The 20116-nt window shown below is 49.6% G+C and overlaps 1 protein-coding gene across 1 annotated transcript in view; it reads right to left on the reverse strand.

Annotated features, from left to right (window-relative positions):
* The window catches only part of thbs3a (thrombospondin 3a), a 55738-nt gene extending 52268 nt beyond the window's left edge, over positions 1 to 3470 (reverse strand). Inside the window, exon 1 of the mRNA XM_038787189.1 lies at positions 3278 to 3470. Coding sequence (XP_038643117.1) covers positions 3278 to 3350 — 73 coding nt within the window. The 5' untranslated portion in view covers positions 3351 to 3470. The remainder of the gene's footprint in view (positions 1 to 3277) is intronic.
* Positions 3471 to 20116: the final 16646 nt, after the last annotated feature.

Here is a 20116-nt window from a genome sequence, read left to right on the forward strand (position 1 = left end):
AATCCTGGAAACCTCCCCTTCCTAACAGCACGGTAGATGTCCCTACGCCACATGAACTGCAAGCGGTTCAAAAAAGCAGCTCTCCCCCACCCCCTCAAGGGCTAGGTAATGAATTCTGGCCGAGCCAGCACCACCCAGCCCCCGTGGAAGAATTTAAAAGATGAATGTGAATGGCGGGTTCCAGAGAGGTGGAGAAATCACTTCTCAAAGGGCGGCGGATCTGTGGAATTCCCTACTCCAGAGAGCGGTGGATACTGGGACAGCGAGCAAATTTGAGGAGTTGGACAGATTTTTATTTAATTAGTACTGGGTTGAAGGGTTATGGAGAAAGGGTTACGGAAAGTGGAGTTGAGGCCAGGATGGGATCAGCCACGATCGTATTGAATGGCAGAGCAAGCCCAAGGGGCTGAATGGCTGACTCCCCCTCCTTATCCTCATAGCTAACAGGCCATGATTCAGCCGGGGGAGGGGGAGGGGGGGGGGGTCCTGGTTTGGGGTTCCGGAATGATGCGGTTTGGACTGGGATTGAGGAACAGGAGGATGTCCTTTGGCCCTTCTAGCCCGTTCTGCAATTCAACGCAACACAAGGGTGTCAAAATACTTCCCCCTGCCTCAGGAAGGCAGACAGCATTGTCAGAGACCCCACCCACCCAGGCATTGCCTCCTTCCAGACCCTTCCATCAGGCACAAGGTACAGAAGTCTGAAGACCCGCACATCCAGACATAGGAACAGCTTCTTACCCACAGCTACCAGTCTCCTCAACGACTCCCCCTCGGACTGATCTGTTCCCTGTAAGAACACTACACGATGCCCTATGCTGCTCTTGCTCATGTATTTGCTTTGTTTGTCCCCTTGTTCTACACTGTAACCAATCCTTGTTTGTCAATGTACCATTTGTCAATGTTCTCTGTCGATTATTCTCTTTGTCTACTATGTACGTACTGTGTACGTTCCCGGAGGGGGGAGCCTCCGATTTGGCCTGGCCCACGATCGGGGACCCACCGATCGGCGGGCCGGCCTCTCTGTCACCCGGCCTCCTTTCCTACGCGCCGGCCCCTGTAGCCATGCGCCATGTTGCGCCGGGGTCGACGGTTTGAAGGAGGCCACTGCGCATGCGTGGATCCCGCGACGCACAGTTCGCGCCGGGATCGGCAGCTGGAGCGGCGCGAACCGCTCCTGCGCCGTGCTGGCCCCCTGTAGGGGGACAGAATTAGGAACGGGAGCGGCCCGTTCACGCCATTGTAAAACGCGACGGCGTTTCCGACGGCGTGGACACTCTGCCGCGGGATCGGAGAATCCTGTCTGATGGCCCTGGGGCCGTGTTGACGTCATCCGGAAACACGACAGCATTTCAGACGCCGCCAACACTTTGCCTCAGGATCAGGGAACCCCGCCCCCGAAATCTATCACGTGCAAAATTAAAAATTTGCCGCAGATTTACATTTGCAGATACGGGTCCCAAGCCACTACCATCCTGTGTGTGTGCAAGGCCTTCCTAATTACACTCTTCAAATGTCTGCCTTCCATTTTGTTTGACAGTGTGCCCTGGTAAATCGGGATTATTCGACTGATGGAAAATACAGCACGCGAGGAGAGAGAAGGGGGCAAAGGTTTCCAACCTGGATGATGCGTTGACAAAACGCGAGCTTCCTTCTCCCTCCACAGACGCTGTGGGATTTCCCGGAATTTTCAGAATCCAGCAGGGATTTGCTTTTCTCTGATGGAAAATGATTTTGATCTATCTTTCCTGCCCCTTTGTATGAATGGAGCCCCCTTGGGATGATTTTATGTTAAAAGGGCGACTCCATCAATAAAAGCCGCAACCTTTAAAGTTTCAGTCAGATCACGGATCCGAATATCCAAATTTAAGTTTGTGCGATTCCTCGTCAATCAACTCCTGGGATAACAAGTTAAAAGCGAATGACTGCGGAAGCTGGAATCGGAAACCAAATCAGGGAATGCTGAGGAATCTCAGAAGGTCCGTCAGCCTCTGTGGGAAGACAAGGGAGCTAACATTTCGAGTGACTCATTGCCAAGGAATCCAAGGGACACCACGGTAGCACAGTGGTAAGCTCTATGACGGACCAACCATACCATAGATATTGATTTAAGAGTGAAATGGGTAGCTATGGGTCTGGCTTGTTTAGAAATACATGGTGCTAGCTCGACTCTGCAAAGGCGATTACCAGGTGAAGATGATGATTTATCATCTTGTTCAAGGGCAGAATATCACAGGTGTTTAACATAGGGACAAGGTCACAGGTTAAATAGGCATGCGGAAAATCATAGTGATGACCATAGGCTAGAACTCTCAATGTAGGGAAATTTTGACCGTTTCTCTAATGTTAGATGTAAAACAGGGCAGCATGGTAGCACAGTGGTTAGCACTATGGCTTCAGAGCTCCAGGGTCCCAGGTTCGATTCCCGGCTTGGGTCACTGTCTGTGCGGAGTCTGCACGTTCTCCCCGTTTCTGCGTGGGTTTCCTCCGGGCGCTCCGGTTTCATAGAACATAACAGTGCAGAAGGAGGCCAATCGGCCCATCGACCCACTTAAGCCCTCATTTTCACCCTATTCCCGTAACCCAATAACCCCATCTCACCTCTTTGGAAACGAAGGGGCAATTTAGCACGGCCAATCCACCTAACCTGCACGTCTTTGGACTGTGGGAGGAAACCGGAGCACCCGGAGGAAACCCACGCAGACACGGGGAGGACGTGCAGACTCCGCACAGGCAGTGACCCAAGTCGGGAATCGAACTTCCTCCCACAAGTCCCAAAAGGCGTGCTTAGATGAATTGGACATTCCGAATTCTCCCTCTGTGACCCGAACAGGCGCCGGAATGTGGCGACTAGGGGATTTTCACAGTAACTTCATTGCAGTGTTAATGTCAGCCTACTTGTGACAATAATAAATTATTATTATTATAAAGTATCCTTCCAGGTTTTGGATAGAAGTTTTGGGATTTTAGCACATCCTGAAATGGGGAAGAGAAGGTTACAAGGACAGCCCCTCATGGACTTTCCCAGGACTGCAATGGGAAGAGGCAAACTCATTTCAATTCTTATCCCTCTTCTTTTGTACCAAACTTTCTTTTCCTTATCCTGTCATTGCAAACACTCACCCCCCCCCCCCCAGGCACAGTCCCAGGCGCCTGGGATAACTCAGCAGTAAGTAACGGGCACAATTCCCTCAAGTTCAGGACAGTGGGAAATCCACTTTCCGCCCACAGGAAACTTTTGCAGGGATTTTTCTCCGGGACCCTCGCAGTTCCTTACCTTGCATTTCCTGGCGAGCTGCTGCCACTCTGCAGAGGGCCAGGAACAGGAGGGAGACGGATCCCGGAGCCATGGCCGCAGAGGGAGACCGGGAGAGGGACAGGGACAGGGAGACCGGGAGAGGGACAGGGAGCTGGAGCGGCTCAGTCAGCGGGACCGGGAAACTCAGTCTGAACAAACCCAGCCCAGCTCAGCCTGTCAATCACCCAGACAGACCTCCCTCCAACCCAGAGTGATCCCGGAGTGATCTCAGACAGACCTCCCTCCAACCCAGAGTGATCCCAGACTGACCTCCCTCCAACCCAGAGGGACAATCCCAGAGTGATCCCAGACAGACCTCCCTCCAACACAGAGTGATCCCGGAGTGATCCCAGAGTGACCTCCCTCCAACACAGAGTGATCCCGGAGTGATCCCAGACAGACCTCCCTCCAACCCAGAGTGATCCCAGAGTGATCCCAGACAGACCTCCCTCCAACACAGAGTGATCCCAGAGTGATCTCAGACAGACCTCCCTCCAACACAGGGGGACAATCCCGGAGTGATCCCAGACAGACCTCCCTCCAACACAGAGTGATCCCAGAGTGATCCCAGACAGACCTCCCTCCAACACAGAGTGATCCCGGAGTGATCCCAGAGTGACCTCCCTCCAACACAGAGTGATCCCGGAGTGATCCCAGACAGACCTCCCTCCAACCCAGAGTGATCCCAGAGTGATCCCAGACAGACCTCCCTCCAACACAGAGTGATCCCAGAGTGATCCCAGACAGACCTCCCTCCCACACAGAGTGATCCCAGAGTGATCCCAGACAGACCTCCCTCCAACCCAGAGTGATCCCAGAGTGATCCCAGACAGACCTCCCTCCAACACAGAGGGACAATCCCAGAGTGATCCCAGAGTGATCCCAGACAGACCTCCCTCCAACACAGAGGGACAATCCCAGAGTGATCCCAGACAGACCTCCCTCCAACACAGAGTGGTCCCAGAGTGATCCCAGACTGACCTCCCTCCAACACAGAGTGATCCCGGAGTGATCCCAGACAGACCTCCCTCCAACACAGAGTGGTCCCAGAGTGATCCCAGACAGACCTCCCTCCAACACAGAGTGATCCCGGAGTGATCCCAGACAGACCTCCCTCCAACACAGAGGGACAATCCCGGAGTGATCCCAGACAGACCTCCCTCCAACCCAGAGTGATCCCAGAGTGATCCCAGACAGACCTCCCTCCAACACAGAGTGATCCCAGAGTGATCCCAGACAGACCTCCCTCCAACCCAGAGTGATCCCAGAGTGATCTCAGACAGATCTCCCTCCAACACAGAGGGACAATCCCGGAGTGATCCCGGAGTGATCCCAGACAGACCTCCCTCCAACCCAGAGTGATCTCAGAGTGATCCCAGACAGACCTCCCTCCAACACAGAGTGATCCCAGAGTGATTCCAGACAGACCTCCCTCCAACACAGAGGGACAATCCCAGACTGACCTCCCTCCAACACAGAGGGACAATCCCAGAGTGATCCCGGAGTGATCCCAGACTGACCTCCCTCCAACACAGAGTGATCCCAGAGTGATCCCAGACAGACCTCCCTCCAACACAGAGTGATCCCAGAGTGATCCCAGACAGACCTCCCTCCAACACAGAGTGATCCCAGAGTGATCCCAGACAGACCTCCCTCCAACACAGAGGGACAATCCCAGAGTGATCCCAGACAGACCTCCCTCCAACACAGAGTGATCCCAGAGTGATCCCAGACAGACCTCCCTCCAACCCAGAGTGATCCCAGAGTGATCCCAGACAGACCTCCCTCCAACACAGAGTGATCCCAGAGTGATCCCAGACAGACCTCCCTCCAACCCAGAGTGATCCCAGAGTGATCCCAGACAGACCTCCCTCGAACACAGAGGGACAATCCCAGAGTGATCCCAGACAGACCTCCCTCCAACACAGAGTAATCCCAGAGTGATCCCAGACAGACCGCCCTCCAACACAGAGTGATCCCAGAGTGATCCCAGACAGACCTCCCTCCAACCCAGAGTGATCCCAGAGTGATCCCAGACAGACCTCCCTCCAACCCAGAGTGATCCCAGACTGACCTCCCTCCAACCCAGAGGGACAATCCCAGAGTGATCCCAGACAGACCTCCCTCCAACCCAGAGTGATCCCAGAGTGATCCCAGACATACCTCCCTCCAACACAGAGAGACAATCCCGGAGTGATCCCAGAGTGATCCCAGACAGACCTCCCTCCAACCCAGAGTGATCCCAGAGTGATCCCAGACATACCTCCCTCCAACACAGAGAGACAATCCCGGAGTGATCCCAGAGTGATCCCAGACAGACCTCCCTCCAACCCAGAGTGATCCCAGAGTGATCTCAGACAGACCTCCCTCCAACCCAGAGTGATCCCAGAGTGATCCCAGACAGACCTCCCTCCAACCCAGAGTGATCCCAGACTGACCTCCCTCCAACACAGAGTGATCCCAGAGTGATCCCGGAGTGATCCCGGAGTGATCCCAGACAGACCTCCCTCCAACACAGAGTGATCCCAGAGTGATCCCAGACAGACCTCCCTCCAACACAGAGGGACAATCCCAGAGTGATCCCAGAGTGATCCCAGACAGACCTCCCTCCAACACAGAGTGATCCCGGAGTGATCCCAGACAGACCTCCCTCCAACCCAGAGTGATCCCAGAGTGATCCCAGACAGACCTCCCTCCAACCCAGAGTGGTCCCAGAGTGATGCCAGACAGACCTCCCTCCAACCCAGAGTGATCCCAGAGTGATCCCAGACAGACCTCCCTCCAACACAGAGGGACAATCCCGGAGTGATCCCAGAGTGACCTCCCTCCAGCACAGAGTGATCCCGGAGTGATCCCAGACAGACCTCCCTCCAACACAGAGTGATCCCAGAGTGATCCCAGACAGACCTCCCTCCAACACAGAGTGATCCCGGAGTGATCCCAGACAGACCTCACTCCAACCCAGAGTGATCCCAGAGTGATCCCAGATAGACCTCCCTCCAACACAGAGTGATCCCAGACTGACCTCCCTCCAACACAGAGAGACAATCCCGGAGTGATCCCAGAGTGATCCCAGACAGACCTCCCTCCAACACAGAGGGACAATCCCGGAGTGATCCCAGAGTGATCCCAGACGCACCTCCCTCCAACACAGAGTGATCCCAGACTGACCTCCCTCCAACACAGAGAGACAATCCCGGAGTGATCCCAGAGTGATCCCAGACAGACCTCCCTCCAACACAGAGTGATCCCAGACTGACCTCCCTCCAACACAGAGAGACAATCCCGGAGTGATCCCAGAGTGATCCCAGACAGACCTCCCTCCAACACAGAGTGATCCCAGACAGACCTCCCTCCAACACAGAGAGACAATCCCGGAGTGATCCCAGAGTGATCCCAGACAGACCTCCCTCCAACCCGGAGAGACAATCCCGGAGTGATCCCGGAGTGATCCCAGACAGACCTGCCTCCAACACAGAGGAACAATCCCGGAGTGATCCCGGAGTGATCCCGGACTGACCTCCCTCTAACACAGAGAGACCATTCCGGAGTGATCCCGGAGTGATCCCAGATTGATCCCGGAGTGATCCCAGACTGACCTCCCTCCAACACAGAGACAATTCCGGAGTAATCCCAGAGTGATCCCAGTGTGATCCCGGAGTGATCCCAGACTGATCTCCCTCCAACATAGAGAGAACATCCCGGAGTGATCCCGGAGTGATCCCACACAGACCTCCCTCCAACACAGAGGGACAATCCCGGAGTGATCCTGGAGTGATCCCAGACTGACCTCCCTCCAACACAGAGGGACAATCCCAGAGTGATCCCAGAGTGATCCCAGACAGACCTCCCTCCAACCCAGAGAGACAATCCCGGAGTGATCCCGGAGTGATCCCAGACTGACCTCCCTCCAACACAGAGAGACAATCCCAGAGTGATCCCAGACTGATCCCGGACTGATACCAGACTGACCTCCCTCCAACACAGAGAGACAATCCCGGAGTGATCCCGGAGTGATACCAGAGTGATCCCGGAGTGATCCCAGACTGACCTCCCTCCAACACAGAGAGACAATCCCGGAGTGATCCCAGAGTGATACTGGACTGGCCTCACTCCAACACAAAGAGACAATCCCGGAGTGATCCCATAGAGATCCCAGACTGATCCCGGAGTGATCCCGGAGTGATCCCAGACTGACCTCCCTCCAACACAGAGAGAAAATCCCGGAGTGATCCCAGAGTGATCCCTGACTGACCTCCCTCCAACACAGTGGGACAATCCCGGAGTGATCCCGGAGTAATCCCGGAGTGATCCCAGAGTGATCCTGGACTGACCTCACTCCAACACAAAGAGACAATCCCGGAGTGATCCCAGAGAGATCCCAGACTGATCTCCCTCCAACACAGAGTGGCAATCACGGAGTAATCCCAGACTGATCCCGGAGTGATCCCGGACTGACATCCCTCCAACACAGAGAGACAGTCCAGGAGTGAACCTGGAGTGATCCCAGATGGATCCCAGACTGATCCCAGAGTGATCCCGGACTGACCTCCCTCCAACACAGAAAGGCGATCCCGGACTGCTCCCAGACTGATCCAGGACTGACCTCCCTCCAACACAGAGGGACAATCCCAGAGTGATCCCAGAGTAATCCCAGAGTGATCCCGGAGTGATCCCAGAGTGATCCCAGACTGATCCCAGACTGATCCCAGACTGACCTCCCTCCAACACAGAGAGACAATCCCGGAGTGATCCCGGACTGATCCCGGTGTGATCCCGGACTGACCTCCCTCCAACACAGAGATAGACAATCCCGGACTGATCCCGGAGTAATCCCAGACTGATCCTAGACTGATCCTAGACTGACCTCCCTCAAACACAGAGGGGCAATCCCAGAGTGATCCCGGAGTGATCCCAGACTGACCTCCCTCCAACACAGAGGGACAATCCCAGAGTGATCCCAGAGTGATCCCAGACTGACCTCCCTCCAACACAGAGACAATCCCGGAGTGATCCCGGAGTGATCCCAGACGGATCCCAGAGTGATCACGGACTGACCTCCCTCCAACACAGTGAGGTAATCCCAAAGTGATCCCAGAGTGATCCCGGAGTGATCCCAGAGTAACCCCGGACTGACCTCCCTCCAACACAGAGAGGCAATCCCGGAGTGATCCCAGAGTGATCTCAGAGTAATCCCAGACTGATCCCGGAATGATCCCGGAGTGATCCCAGACTGATCCCGGAGTGACCTCCCTCCAACACAGAGACAATCCCGGAATGAACCCAGACTGACCTCACTCAACACAGAGAGACAATCCCGGAGTTATCCCTGAGTGATCCCGGAGTGACCTCCCTCCAATACAGAGAGACATTCCCAGAGTTATCCCGGAGTGATCCTAGAGTGATCCCAGAGTAATCCCAGAGTGATCCCGGAGTGATCCTGGACAGATCGCAGACTAACCTCCCTCCAACACAGAGAGACTATCCCGGAGTGATCCCGGACTGATCCCAGAGCCATCCCGGAGTGATCCCAGACTAATCCCGGACTCACCTCCCTCCAACACTGAGAGACATTCCCAGAGTTATCCCGGAGTGATCCTAGAGTGATCCCAGAGTAATCCCAGAGTGACCCCGGAGTGATCCCGGACTGATCCCAGACTGACCTCCCTCCAACACAGAGAGACAATCCCAGAGTGATCCCGGAATGATCCCAGAGTAATCCCAGTGTGATCCCAGACTGATCTCCCTCCAACACTGAGAGACAATCCCGGAGTGATCCCAGAGTGATCCCAGACTGATCTCCCTCCAACACCGAGAGACAATCCCGGAGTGATCCCGGAGTAATCCCAGACTGATCCCAGACTGACCTCCCTCCAACATAGAGAGAGACAATGCCGGAGTGATCCCTGACTGATCCCGGAGTGATCCCAGACTGACCTCCCTCCAACACAGAGAGACAATCCCGGAGTGATACCAGAATGTTCCCGGAGTGATCCCAGACTGACCTCCCTCCAACACAGTGAGACAATCCCGGAGTGATCCCGCAGTGATCCCAGAGTAATCCCGGAGTGATCCCAGACTGATCCCAGACTGACCTCCCTCCAACACAGAGAGACAATCCCAGAGTGATCCTGGACTGATCCCGGAGTGATCCAGGTCTGATCCCGGACTGACCTCCCTCCAACACAGAGAGACAATCCCGGAGTGATCCCGGACTGATCCCAGAGCCATCCCGGAGTGATCCCAGACTAATCCCGGACTCACCTCCCTCCAACACTGAGAGACATTCCCAGAGTTATCCCGGAGTGATCCTAGAGTGATCCCAGAGTAATCCCAGAGTGATCCCGGAGTGATCCCGGACTGATCCCAGACTGACCTCCCTCCAACACAGAGAGACAATCCCAGAGTGATCCCGGAGTGATCCCAGAGTAATCCCAGAGTGATCCCAGACTGATCTCCCTCCAACACTGAGAGACAATCCCGGAGTGATCCCGGACTGATCCCAGACTGACCTCCCTCCAACACAGAGAGACAATCCCAGAGTGATCCCGGAGTGATCCCAGAGTGATCCCAGACTGATCTCCCTCCAACACTGAGAGACAACTCCGGAGTGATCCCAGACTGATCCCAGACTGACCTCTCTCCAACACAGAGAGACAATCCCAGATTGATCCCGGAGTGATCCGAGACTGATCCTGGAGTGATCCTGGAGTAACCTCCCTCCAACACAGAGAGAAAATCCCGGAGTGATCCCAGACTGATCCCGAAGTGATCCCAGACACAGCCACTCCTGGTTGAAAGCCAGACCCCAGACACATGGGGGCAGCACAGTGGCTCAGTGGTTAGCACTGCTGCCTCACGGCGCCGAGGAACCGGGTCCGATCCCAGCTCTGGGTCACTGTTCGTGTGGAGTTTGCACATTCTCCCCGTGTCTGCGTGGGTCTCACCCCCACAACCCAAAGATGTGCAGGGTGGGTGGATTGGCCACGCTAAATTGCCCCTTCATTGGAAAAAAAATAATCGGGCGCGCTAAATTTAAAGAAAGACCTTGGCAGCAGCCCTCTGTCTCCGCACAGTGCCACGGGCTGAGGGACAGGTCAAGGTGGTCTGTCTCTGTACCGGTGTTCTGCACCATGCTGGGTACCAGCACCCATATAGCTGGTATGTAACTGGTGCATTAGCGAGTGTGCAGAGGAGATTCACCTGGATGTTGCCTGGGCTGGAGCGTTTCAGCTGTCCACAGGGACTGGTTAGGCTGGGCGCTTTCCCTTGGAGCAGAGAAGGCTGAGGCGGGACCTGATTGAGGTGTATCAAATTCTGAGGAGCATAGGTCGGTTGGATAGGAAGCAACCTTCACCCTTCGTGGAGGGGTTGATAAAAGGGGCACCGGTTTAAGGTAAGGGGCAGGGGGTTTAGAGGTGTCACCCAGACAGTGTTGGGAGTCTGGAACTCGCTGCCTGAGAGGGTGTTAGAGGTGGGAACCCTCACAACATTTAAGAAGCATTTAGATTTGGAATGCCATTGCACGCAAGGCTACGGCCAAGTGCTGGACAATGGGATTAGCGCAGTTCGGTGTTTGATGGCCGACATGGACACGGTGCAATGAAGGGCCTCATTCCATGCCGGTTAAACTCTATGACGTCTGTACGAAGTCACCCCCACCCCCAGTGATTGGTGAGATCCTGTATACCTGGACGGGTTTCTGTACCTACCAAGGGGAGTTGGACAGACATTCCAATCCTATTCATGTATTTTACAATATGACCCTTTATAGTTGACTATTTTGGTCATAAAGAGGGAAATACAAAGAACAAAGAAAAGTACAGCACAGGAACGGGCCCTTCGGCCCTCCAAGCCTGCGCCGACCATGCTGCCCGTCTAAACTAAAATCTTCCACACTTCCGGGGTCCGTATCCCTCTATTCCCATCCTATTCATGTATTTGTCAAGATGCCCCTTAAACGTCACTATCGTCCCTGATTCCACCACCTCCTCCGGCAGCGAGTTCCAGGCACCCACTACCCTCTGTGTAAAAAACTTGCCTCGTACATCTCCTCTAAACCTTGCCCCTCGTACCTTAAACCTATGCCCCCTAGTAATTGACCCCACTACCCTGGGGAAAAGCCTCTGACTATCCACTCTGTCTATGCCCCTCATAATTTTGTAGACCTCTATCAGGTCGCCCCTCAACCTCCGTCGTTCCAGTGAGAACAAACCGAGTTTATTCAACCGCTCCTCATAGCTAATGCCCTCCATACCGGGCAACATCCTGGTCAATCTCTTCTGCACCCTCTCTAAAGCCTCCACATCCTTCTGGTAGTGTGGCGACCAGATTTAAAAAAAAAAAAAATTATTTTATTGATGTATTAGAAAATGTTTCCAACAGTAACATAAACAATGACATCAACATGGTAGAATAGGGGCAGCACGGTGGCCTAGTGGTTAGCACAACCGCCTCACGGCGCTGAGGTCCGAGGTTCGATCCCGGCTCTGGGTCACTGTCCGTGTGGAGTTTGCACATTCTCCCCGTGTTTGAGTGGGTTTCGCCCCCACAACCCCAAGATGTGCAGAGTAGGTGGATTGGCCGCGCTAAATTGCCCCTTAATTGGAAAAAAATAATTGGGTACTCTAAATTAAAAAAAACCCAAAAAACCATGGTAGAATAAACATTTCCCCCCCAGCCCAATCTTCACGCACCTCAACCATACAACAGCAATCCCCCCCCCCCCTCCCCCGCTTTGGAATACTGCATCTGCTGACATTTTAATTTTCCCCGTGAAAGTTGACGAACGGCTGCCAACTCCGGGTGAACCCGACCATTGACCCTCTTAAGACGAACTTTATCTTCTCGAGACTGAGAAACCCAGCTCTGGTTCACGCTCTCGATCACTCACTGAAACCAGCGGAGCTGTCTTGGAAGGGTTTGCGTCACTCATAATTCGTCCTTAGGACCGGCACAGACCTCTGTCCGAGTGGGATCTCCTCACTGTGGCCCTACGGAATTTCCTGCTTGCTGAACGACAGACGTCATAGCGGACCATGGCGAGCAAGCGATAGAGGTTCTCCTTTCCACCTTTATAACCTAGAATGTGAAGGGTTTGAATGGACCAGTGAAGTGGGTGGCACAGTTGCTTCACAGCGCCAGGGTCCCGGGTTCGATTCCGGCTTGGGTCACTGTCTGTGCGGAGTCTGCACGTTCTCCCCGTGTGTGCGTGGGTTTCCTCCGGGTGCTCCGGTTTCCTCCCACAGTCCAAAGATGTGCAGGTTGGGTGGATTGGGCATGATAAATAGTGTCCACAGAACATAGAACATAGAACAGTACAGCACAGAACAGGCCCTTCGGCCCTCGATGTTGTGCCAAGCCATGATCACCCTACTCAAACCCACGTATCCACCCTATACCCGTAACCCAACAACCCCCCCCCCTTAACCTCACTTTTTAGGACACTACGGGCAATTTAGCATGGCCAATCCCCCTAACCTGCACATCTTTTGGACTGTGGGAGGAAACCGGAGGTTATGGGGTTACTGGGTTACGGGGATGGGGTGGAGGAGTGGGCTTAGACCTGCTCTTTCCAAGGGCCGGTGCAGACTCGATGGGCCGAATGGCCTCCTTCTGCACTGTAAACTCTGCGATTCTATGTAATAAAACTGGCTTCCTGGCTGAGGAAGACCGTGAGGATCTGCGGCCGAGGGGACTGAGGTTCGGTAATCACCTCGAGAAGAGAAGGTGAGAGAGAGCCGGATCACCAAGAGTGTGCGAGCAGCGATTACCATCAGCCTTGCCCGTCCCTGTGGAGACGTGTCTGGGGCTGGGTAATAATGTGGCTGTTATCGGCAGCTTGTGAGGTTTCACGCTAGACTGTTACTCGTGTGGTTACTCACAGGCACCGACTGTTTCTCCCCTGTGACCCACAGAGCTTGTGAACTCCTGCTGGGAACCCACCAGATGGCAGATAGCTTTAGAGGAGCGGACTCCACAAAAATAACTTGGCCTCACTGCTTAATTGTGTTTTATGGCTCACTTTCTTGTCCATGCTTTAGGTGCACAAGAGGAAATCTAATCTCTGTGTGAGGGCTGGACATGATTGTGGATAGGGTCGACTGCAGGGTCGCACGGTAGCATAGTGGGTTAGCATTGTGGCTTCACAGCTCCAGGGTCCCAGGTTCGATTCCCGGCTGGGTCACTGTCTGTGCGGAGTCTGCACGTCCTCCCCGTGTGTGCGTGGGTTTCCTCCGGGTGCTCCGGTTTCCTCCCACAGTCCAAAGATGTGCAGGTTAGGTGGATTGGCCGTGCTAAATTGCCCCTTAGTGTCCAAAATTGCCCTTAGTGTTGGGTGGGGCTACTGGGTTATGGGGATAGGGTGGAGGTGTTGACCTTGGGTAGGGTGCTCTTTCCAAGAGCCGGTGCAGACTCGATGGGCCGAATGGCCTCCTTCTGCACTGTAAATGCTATGATTCTATGATTCAACGACAAAGAAAAGATAAATATCAGAGAGGGGATTGACCTTAAACACCTCCCCCCCCCCTTCCATCTTTGGGGCGAGAGTAGAAGCTTCTGTAATTTCCATTTGGTGCTGAGGGGCAGGACATGAGCTCCCAATTATTCTATCAAAATGCTTGTTCCTTTTTGATTTGGGATGATATATTTGACCAGTGAGAGTATTAATTTCCCACCTTTCATCACCAACCCTTCCCATAACAATCTTTAACCTTCTAACAGAGTGTGACAGAGGTGAGTGATGAAAGTGCTTTCCTCATGCACACCCTGAACTATCCACCGAGATTTAAAACAAGTCGGCTTGGAACCAATTATCAGACCCTTTCAGCGTGCCTCTCTGCCAGGATCAGTCTTCACCTCGTTTATCTCTGTCACACTGGATTCACTTAGTCTTGGCGCCTACTTGTTACTGAAGCATTTCATTCACACATGGCTGCCCGCTCTCCCTCAGTGCAAATTGGAAACACCCATCTGAGCTGTGGTCAATGTTGTATTCAACATTCCTGACCCCACTCTCGGATCACACAGAGCCACACTGTTGTTCACTCCCCATCACCAGCGCGATCGGTTTGTTTTTTTGTGAACGTACCTCATTAATAGAAACGCTTTGGAGGCGGCACGGGACGCAGTGGTTAGCACTGTTGCCTCACGGCAACGAGGACCCGAGTTCGATCCCGGCCCCGGGTCACTGTCCCGTGTGGAGTTTGCACATTCTCCCCGTGTCTGCGTGGGTCTCACCCCCACAACCCAAAGATGTGCAGGGTAGGTGGATTGGCTAAATTAATAATAATAACAATCTTTATTAGTGTCGCAAGTAGGTTTACATTAACACTGCAATGAAGTCACTGTGAAAAGCCCCTAGTCGCCACATTCCGGCGCCTGTTCGGGTACACGGAGGGAGAATTCAGATTGTCCAATTCACCTAACAAGCACAGAAGACCATAAGACATAGGAGCAGAATTAGGCCACTCGGCCCATCGAGTCTGCTCCGCCATTCAATCATGGCTGATATTTTTCTCAATCCAATTCTCCTGCCTTCTCCCCATAACCCCTGACCCCCTTATTGATGCACTATCAATTATGACGAGACAAGAGTAGAATGTAATTGAGGCTTTATTACACAGGGATGTGTGGCCTCCTAGAGCAGCTGGCGAAATGGTTGCTGTACGGAGAGAACACATATTTATACTCCGCCTACTGGGCGGACCCAGCAGGCAGGGATCTACCCCCATACCTGTAGTACAGGGGCCTTACTGTAAAACCCATTCATATATACAGTATAATACATGAGTAGTGACTACCACACTTATTAATCAAGAACCTATCTATCTCTGTCTTAAAGACACTCAGCGATTTAGCCTCCACAGCCTTCTGCTCCGCCATTTAATCATGGCTGATATTTTTCTCATCCCCGTTCTCCTGCCTTCTCCCCATAACCCCTGACCCCCTTATTGATCAAGAACCTATCTATCTCTGTCTTAAAGACACTCAGTGATTTGGCCTCCACAGCCTTCTGCGGCAAAGAGTTCCACAGATTCACCACCCTCTGGCTGAAGAAATTCCTCCTCATCTCTGTTTTAAAGGATGGTCCCTTTAGTCTGAGATGGTGCCCTCTGCTTCTAAAGTTTTTCCTCCAAGTGGAAACATCCTCTCCACGTCCACTCTATCCAGGCCTCGCAGTATCCTGTAAGTTTCAATAAGATCCCCCCCTCATCCTTCTAAACTCCAACGAGTACAGACCCAGAGTCCTCAACCGTTCCTCATACGACATCTTTCGGGACTTGTGTGAGGAAACCGGAGCACCGGGGGGGAAACCCACGCAGACACCGAGAGAACATGCAGACTCCGCACAGTGACCCAAGCCGGGAATTGAACCTGGGACCCTGTGACGCAACAGTGCTAACCACTGTGCTACCGTGCCATCCCTTGCACCTTAATTGAAAACAAATGTTGCTAGTTAGTCGCTAGGGAAGAGAAACATTTTCAGAACAGGTCTTGAAATGGATTCTTCAAATACAGCAGTGTTTGGGATTAGGAAGTTTGCATCAAACTACAATACGGGAATGATGAACCATTCCACACTGCAGCTTCTATTCCTGGCTTAGGATCCCTGCTTTAGTAACTTGATAGCCTGAGGAAATGCCAGCAGCCAAGTTAACATGTGTTTCCTCTGCGGTAGCAAGGGGGTTGGAGTGGTGATGATGGGGGAGGTAATAATAGTCACAATGAGACACAGAGTGATTCATGTCTGTCGATGGGGTGGGCTATGTTCAGGCAAAAAAAAAACGAATGTTCTGCATACTGGAAACGTGAAATAAAACCAGCAAATGTCAGGAATACTCAGCAGTCGTGACAGCGCGTGCGAAGGGAGAAATAGAGTTAATGTCGCCAGGAAAGTATAACTACGAGGAGAGATTGGATAGGTTGGGGTAAATTTCCTCGGAACGCAAAAGGCGGAGGGGTGACTTGAGTGAGGTATATAAAGTTAAATGAGGGGGACGGACAAGAGTGGAGAGGATAAATTTCCCTTGCGGAGAATTCTAGAACCAGGGTATAGAGATTCAAGATAAGTGGCAGAAGGTGCAGAGGGGGACACAAGTGGGTTCTGGGATTCGCTGCCCAGGCTGCTGGTGGACCCAGAGACCCCAAACACTTTTAAAAAGTGCCTGGATCTGCAGCTTAAGTGCTGGAAGATACAGGGCGATGGACTGGGGTCAGGAAGGCGGGATTAGAAAGGGCATCTGGATATCCTTGGGCTGGCATGAACAAGCCGGGGTGAACGGCCTCTTTCTGTGCCGTAACATTTAAAAAAATAAATTTAGTGTACCCAATTCATTCTTTCCCAATTAAGGGTCAATTTTTGGCGCGTTCAATCCACCTACTCTGCACATCTTTGGGCTGTGGGGGCGAAACCCACACAGACACGGGGAGAATGTGCAAACTCCACACGGACAGTGACCCAGAGCCGGGATCGAACCTGGGACCTCGGCGCCGTGAGGCTGCAGGGCTAACCCACTGCGCCACCGTGCTGCCCCCGTAACATTTTTATGGTTCTTCGTTTCGGATCGATGACCTTGCATCAGAAGTTCCAGTCTCTGTATTTAAGAAAACGTTGGAAAGATAAAAGTGTAACACACAACCTCAGAAAAGAGTGATGAAGGAATTTACTCTCTCCGCCCAATGGGTGGAGAATATTTGCTGCATCCCAACAGTATCATTCAACAAGCCAAGTTGAACATTTAATTCCTATTTTATGAGTATCTTCACCCTTGGTAAATACCATCACTTCACCTGAAGGACTATCAGAATCCTTATAGACGCCTCCCATCCATTGACTATATCAACACCTCCCGCTGCCAGGGGAAAGCGGGCAGCATAATCAAAGACCCCTCCCACCCGGCTTACTCACTCTTCCAACTTCTTCCATCGGGCAGGAGATACAGAAGTCTGAGAACACGCACGAACAGACTCAAAAACAGCTTCTTCCCCACTGTCACCAGACTCCTAAACGACCCTCTTATGGACTGAGCTGATTAACACTACACCCTGTATGCTTCATCCGATGCCGGTGTCTATGTATTTACATTGTGGACCTTGCCCTTTTATGTATTTTCGTTTTATTTTATTTTATTTTTATGTAGTTAATGATCTGTTTGAGCTGCTCGCAGAAAAATACTTTTCACAGTACCTCGGTACACGTGATAATAAACAAACCCAAATCCAACTCTACAGTGCCGCCCTATCCTCTGCCTTTTCCTTGTTGTCATGATGCTGACTCCTGTAGATTCTCTCCAAATGTCCGAAAGGTGCTGGTCGCTTCTCTGCGATGAGATCCACAGATACCGCTATGTTTACACCAGAAACTTTTTTTCAGCAGTTGTAAGCTGAGTTACTGATCCTGATTTTAAAAATAAATTTAGAGTACCCAATTATTTTTTCCAATTAAGGAACAATTTAGCATGGCCAATCCACCTACCCTGCACTGTATATAATCACTGTATATAATCACTACATATCATCAGTATGTTACTGTATACAGGCACTATATAATCAGTATATAATCACCGTATATCACCAGTATATTACAGTATATAATCAGTATATCATCAATATATTACTGTATACAATCAGTATATAATCAGTATATAATCACCGTATATCATCAGTATATTACTGTATACAATCAGTATATAATCAGTATATAATCACCGTATATCATCAGTATATTACAGTATACCATCAGTATATAATCACTGCATATCATCAGTATATTACAGTATATAATCATCATATAATTACTGTATATTATCAGTATATTACAGTATATAATAAGTACATAATCAATATATAATCACTGTATATGATCAGGATATTACTGTATACAATCAGTATATAATCAGTATATAATCACTGTATATCATCAGTATATTACAGTATATAATCAGTGAATAATCACTGTGTCATCAGTATATTACTGTTTAGAATCAGTATATAATCAGTACATAATCACTGTATATCATCAGCATATTGCTGTTTAGAATCAGTATATTATCAGTATATAATTACTGTATACAACCAGTATATTACTGTATACAATCAGTATATAATTACTGTATAGAACCAGTATATTACTGTATATAATAAGTGTATAATAACTATGTCATCAGAATATTACTGTATATAATCAGTATATAAACACTGTATATCACCAGTATATTACTGTATATAATCAGTATATAATCACTGTGTCATCAGCATATTACTGTATATAATCAATATATAAACACTGTATATCACCAGTATATTACTGTATATAATCAGTATATAATCACTGTGTCATCAGCATATTACTGTATACAATCAGTATATAATTACTGTATAGAACCAGTATATTACTGTATATAATAAGTGTATAATAACTATGTCATCAGAATATTACTGTATATAATCAGTATATAAACACTGTATATCACCAGTATATTACTGTACATAATCAGTATATAATCACTGTGTCATCAGCATATTACTGTATATAATCAATATATAAGCACTGTATATCAAAAGTATATTACTGTATATAATCAGTATATAATCACTGTGTCGTCAGCATATTAATGTATATAATCAATATATAAACACTGTATATCACCAGTATATTACTGTATATAATCAGTATATAATCACTGTGTCATCAGCATATTACAGTATATAATCACTATATAAACACTGTATATCACCAGTATATTACTGTATATAATCAGTATATAATCACTGTGTCATCAGCATATTACAGTATATAATCAATATATAAACACTGTATATCACCAGTATATTACTGTATATAATCAGTATATAATCACTGTGTCATCAGCATATTACAGTATATAATCAATATATAAACACTGTATATCACCAGTATATTACTGTATATAATCAGTATATAATCACTGTGGCATCAGTATATTACTGTATATAATCAGTATATAATCACTGGGTCATCAGTATATTACTGTATATAATCAATATATAAACACTGTATATCACCAGTATATTACTGTATATAATCAGTATATAATCACTGTGTCATCAGCATATTACTGTATGTCATCAGTAGATTGCAGTATATAATCAGTATATAATTACTGTATATCACCAGTATATTACTGTATATAATCAGTATATAATCACTGTATATCACCAGTATATTACTGTATATAATCAGTATATAATCACTGCATATCATCAGTTTATTACTGTATACAATCAGTATATAATTACCGTATACAACCAGTATATTACTGTATATAATCAGTATATAATCACTATGTCATCAGAATATTACTGTATATAATCAGTATATAAACACTGTATATCACTAGTATATTACTGTATATAATCAGTATATAATCACTGTGCCATCAGTATATTGCAGTATACAATCAGTATATAATCACTGCATATCATCAGTATATTACTATACATAATCAGTATATAATCAGTATATAATCACTACATATCATCAGTATAGTACAGGATATAATTAGTATATAATCAGTATATAATCACTGCATATCATCAGTATATTACAGGATATAATCAGTATATAATCAGTACATAATCACTGAATATCATCAGTATATTACAGGATATAATCAGTATATAATCAGTACATAATCACTGAATATCATCAGTATATTACTATACAGACAGATGTCAGAGGAAGGATCTTTATTCAGAGAGTAGTAAGGGCGTGGAATGCCCTGCCTGCAACAGTAGTGGATTCGCCAACACTAAGGGCATTTAAATGGTCATTGGATA

This window comes from Scyliorhinus canicula, chromosome 30 (genome assembly GCF_902713615.1).
Source record: "Scyliorhinus canicula chromosome 30, sScyCan1.1, whole genome shotgun sequence".
In the NCBI taxonomy this organism is placed as follows: Eukaryota; Metazoa; Chordata; class Chondrichthyes; order Carcharhiniformes; family Scyliorhinidae; genus Scyliorhinus; species Scyliorhinus canicula.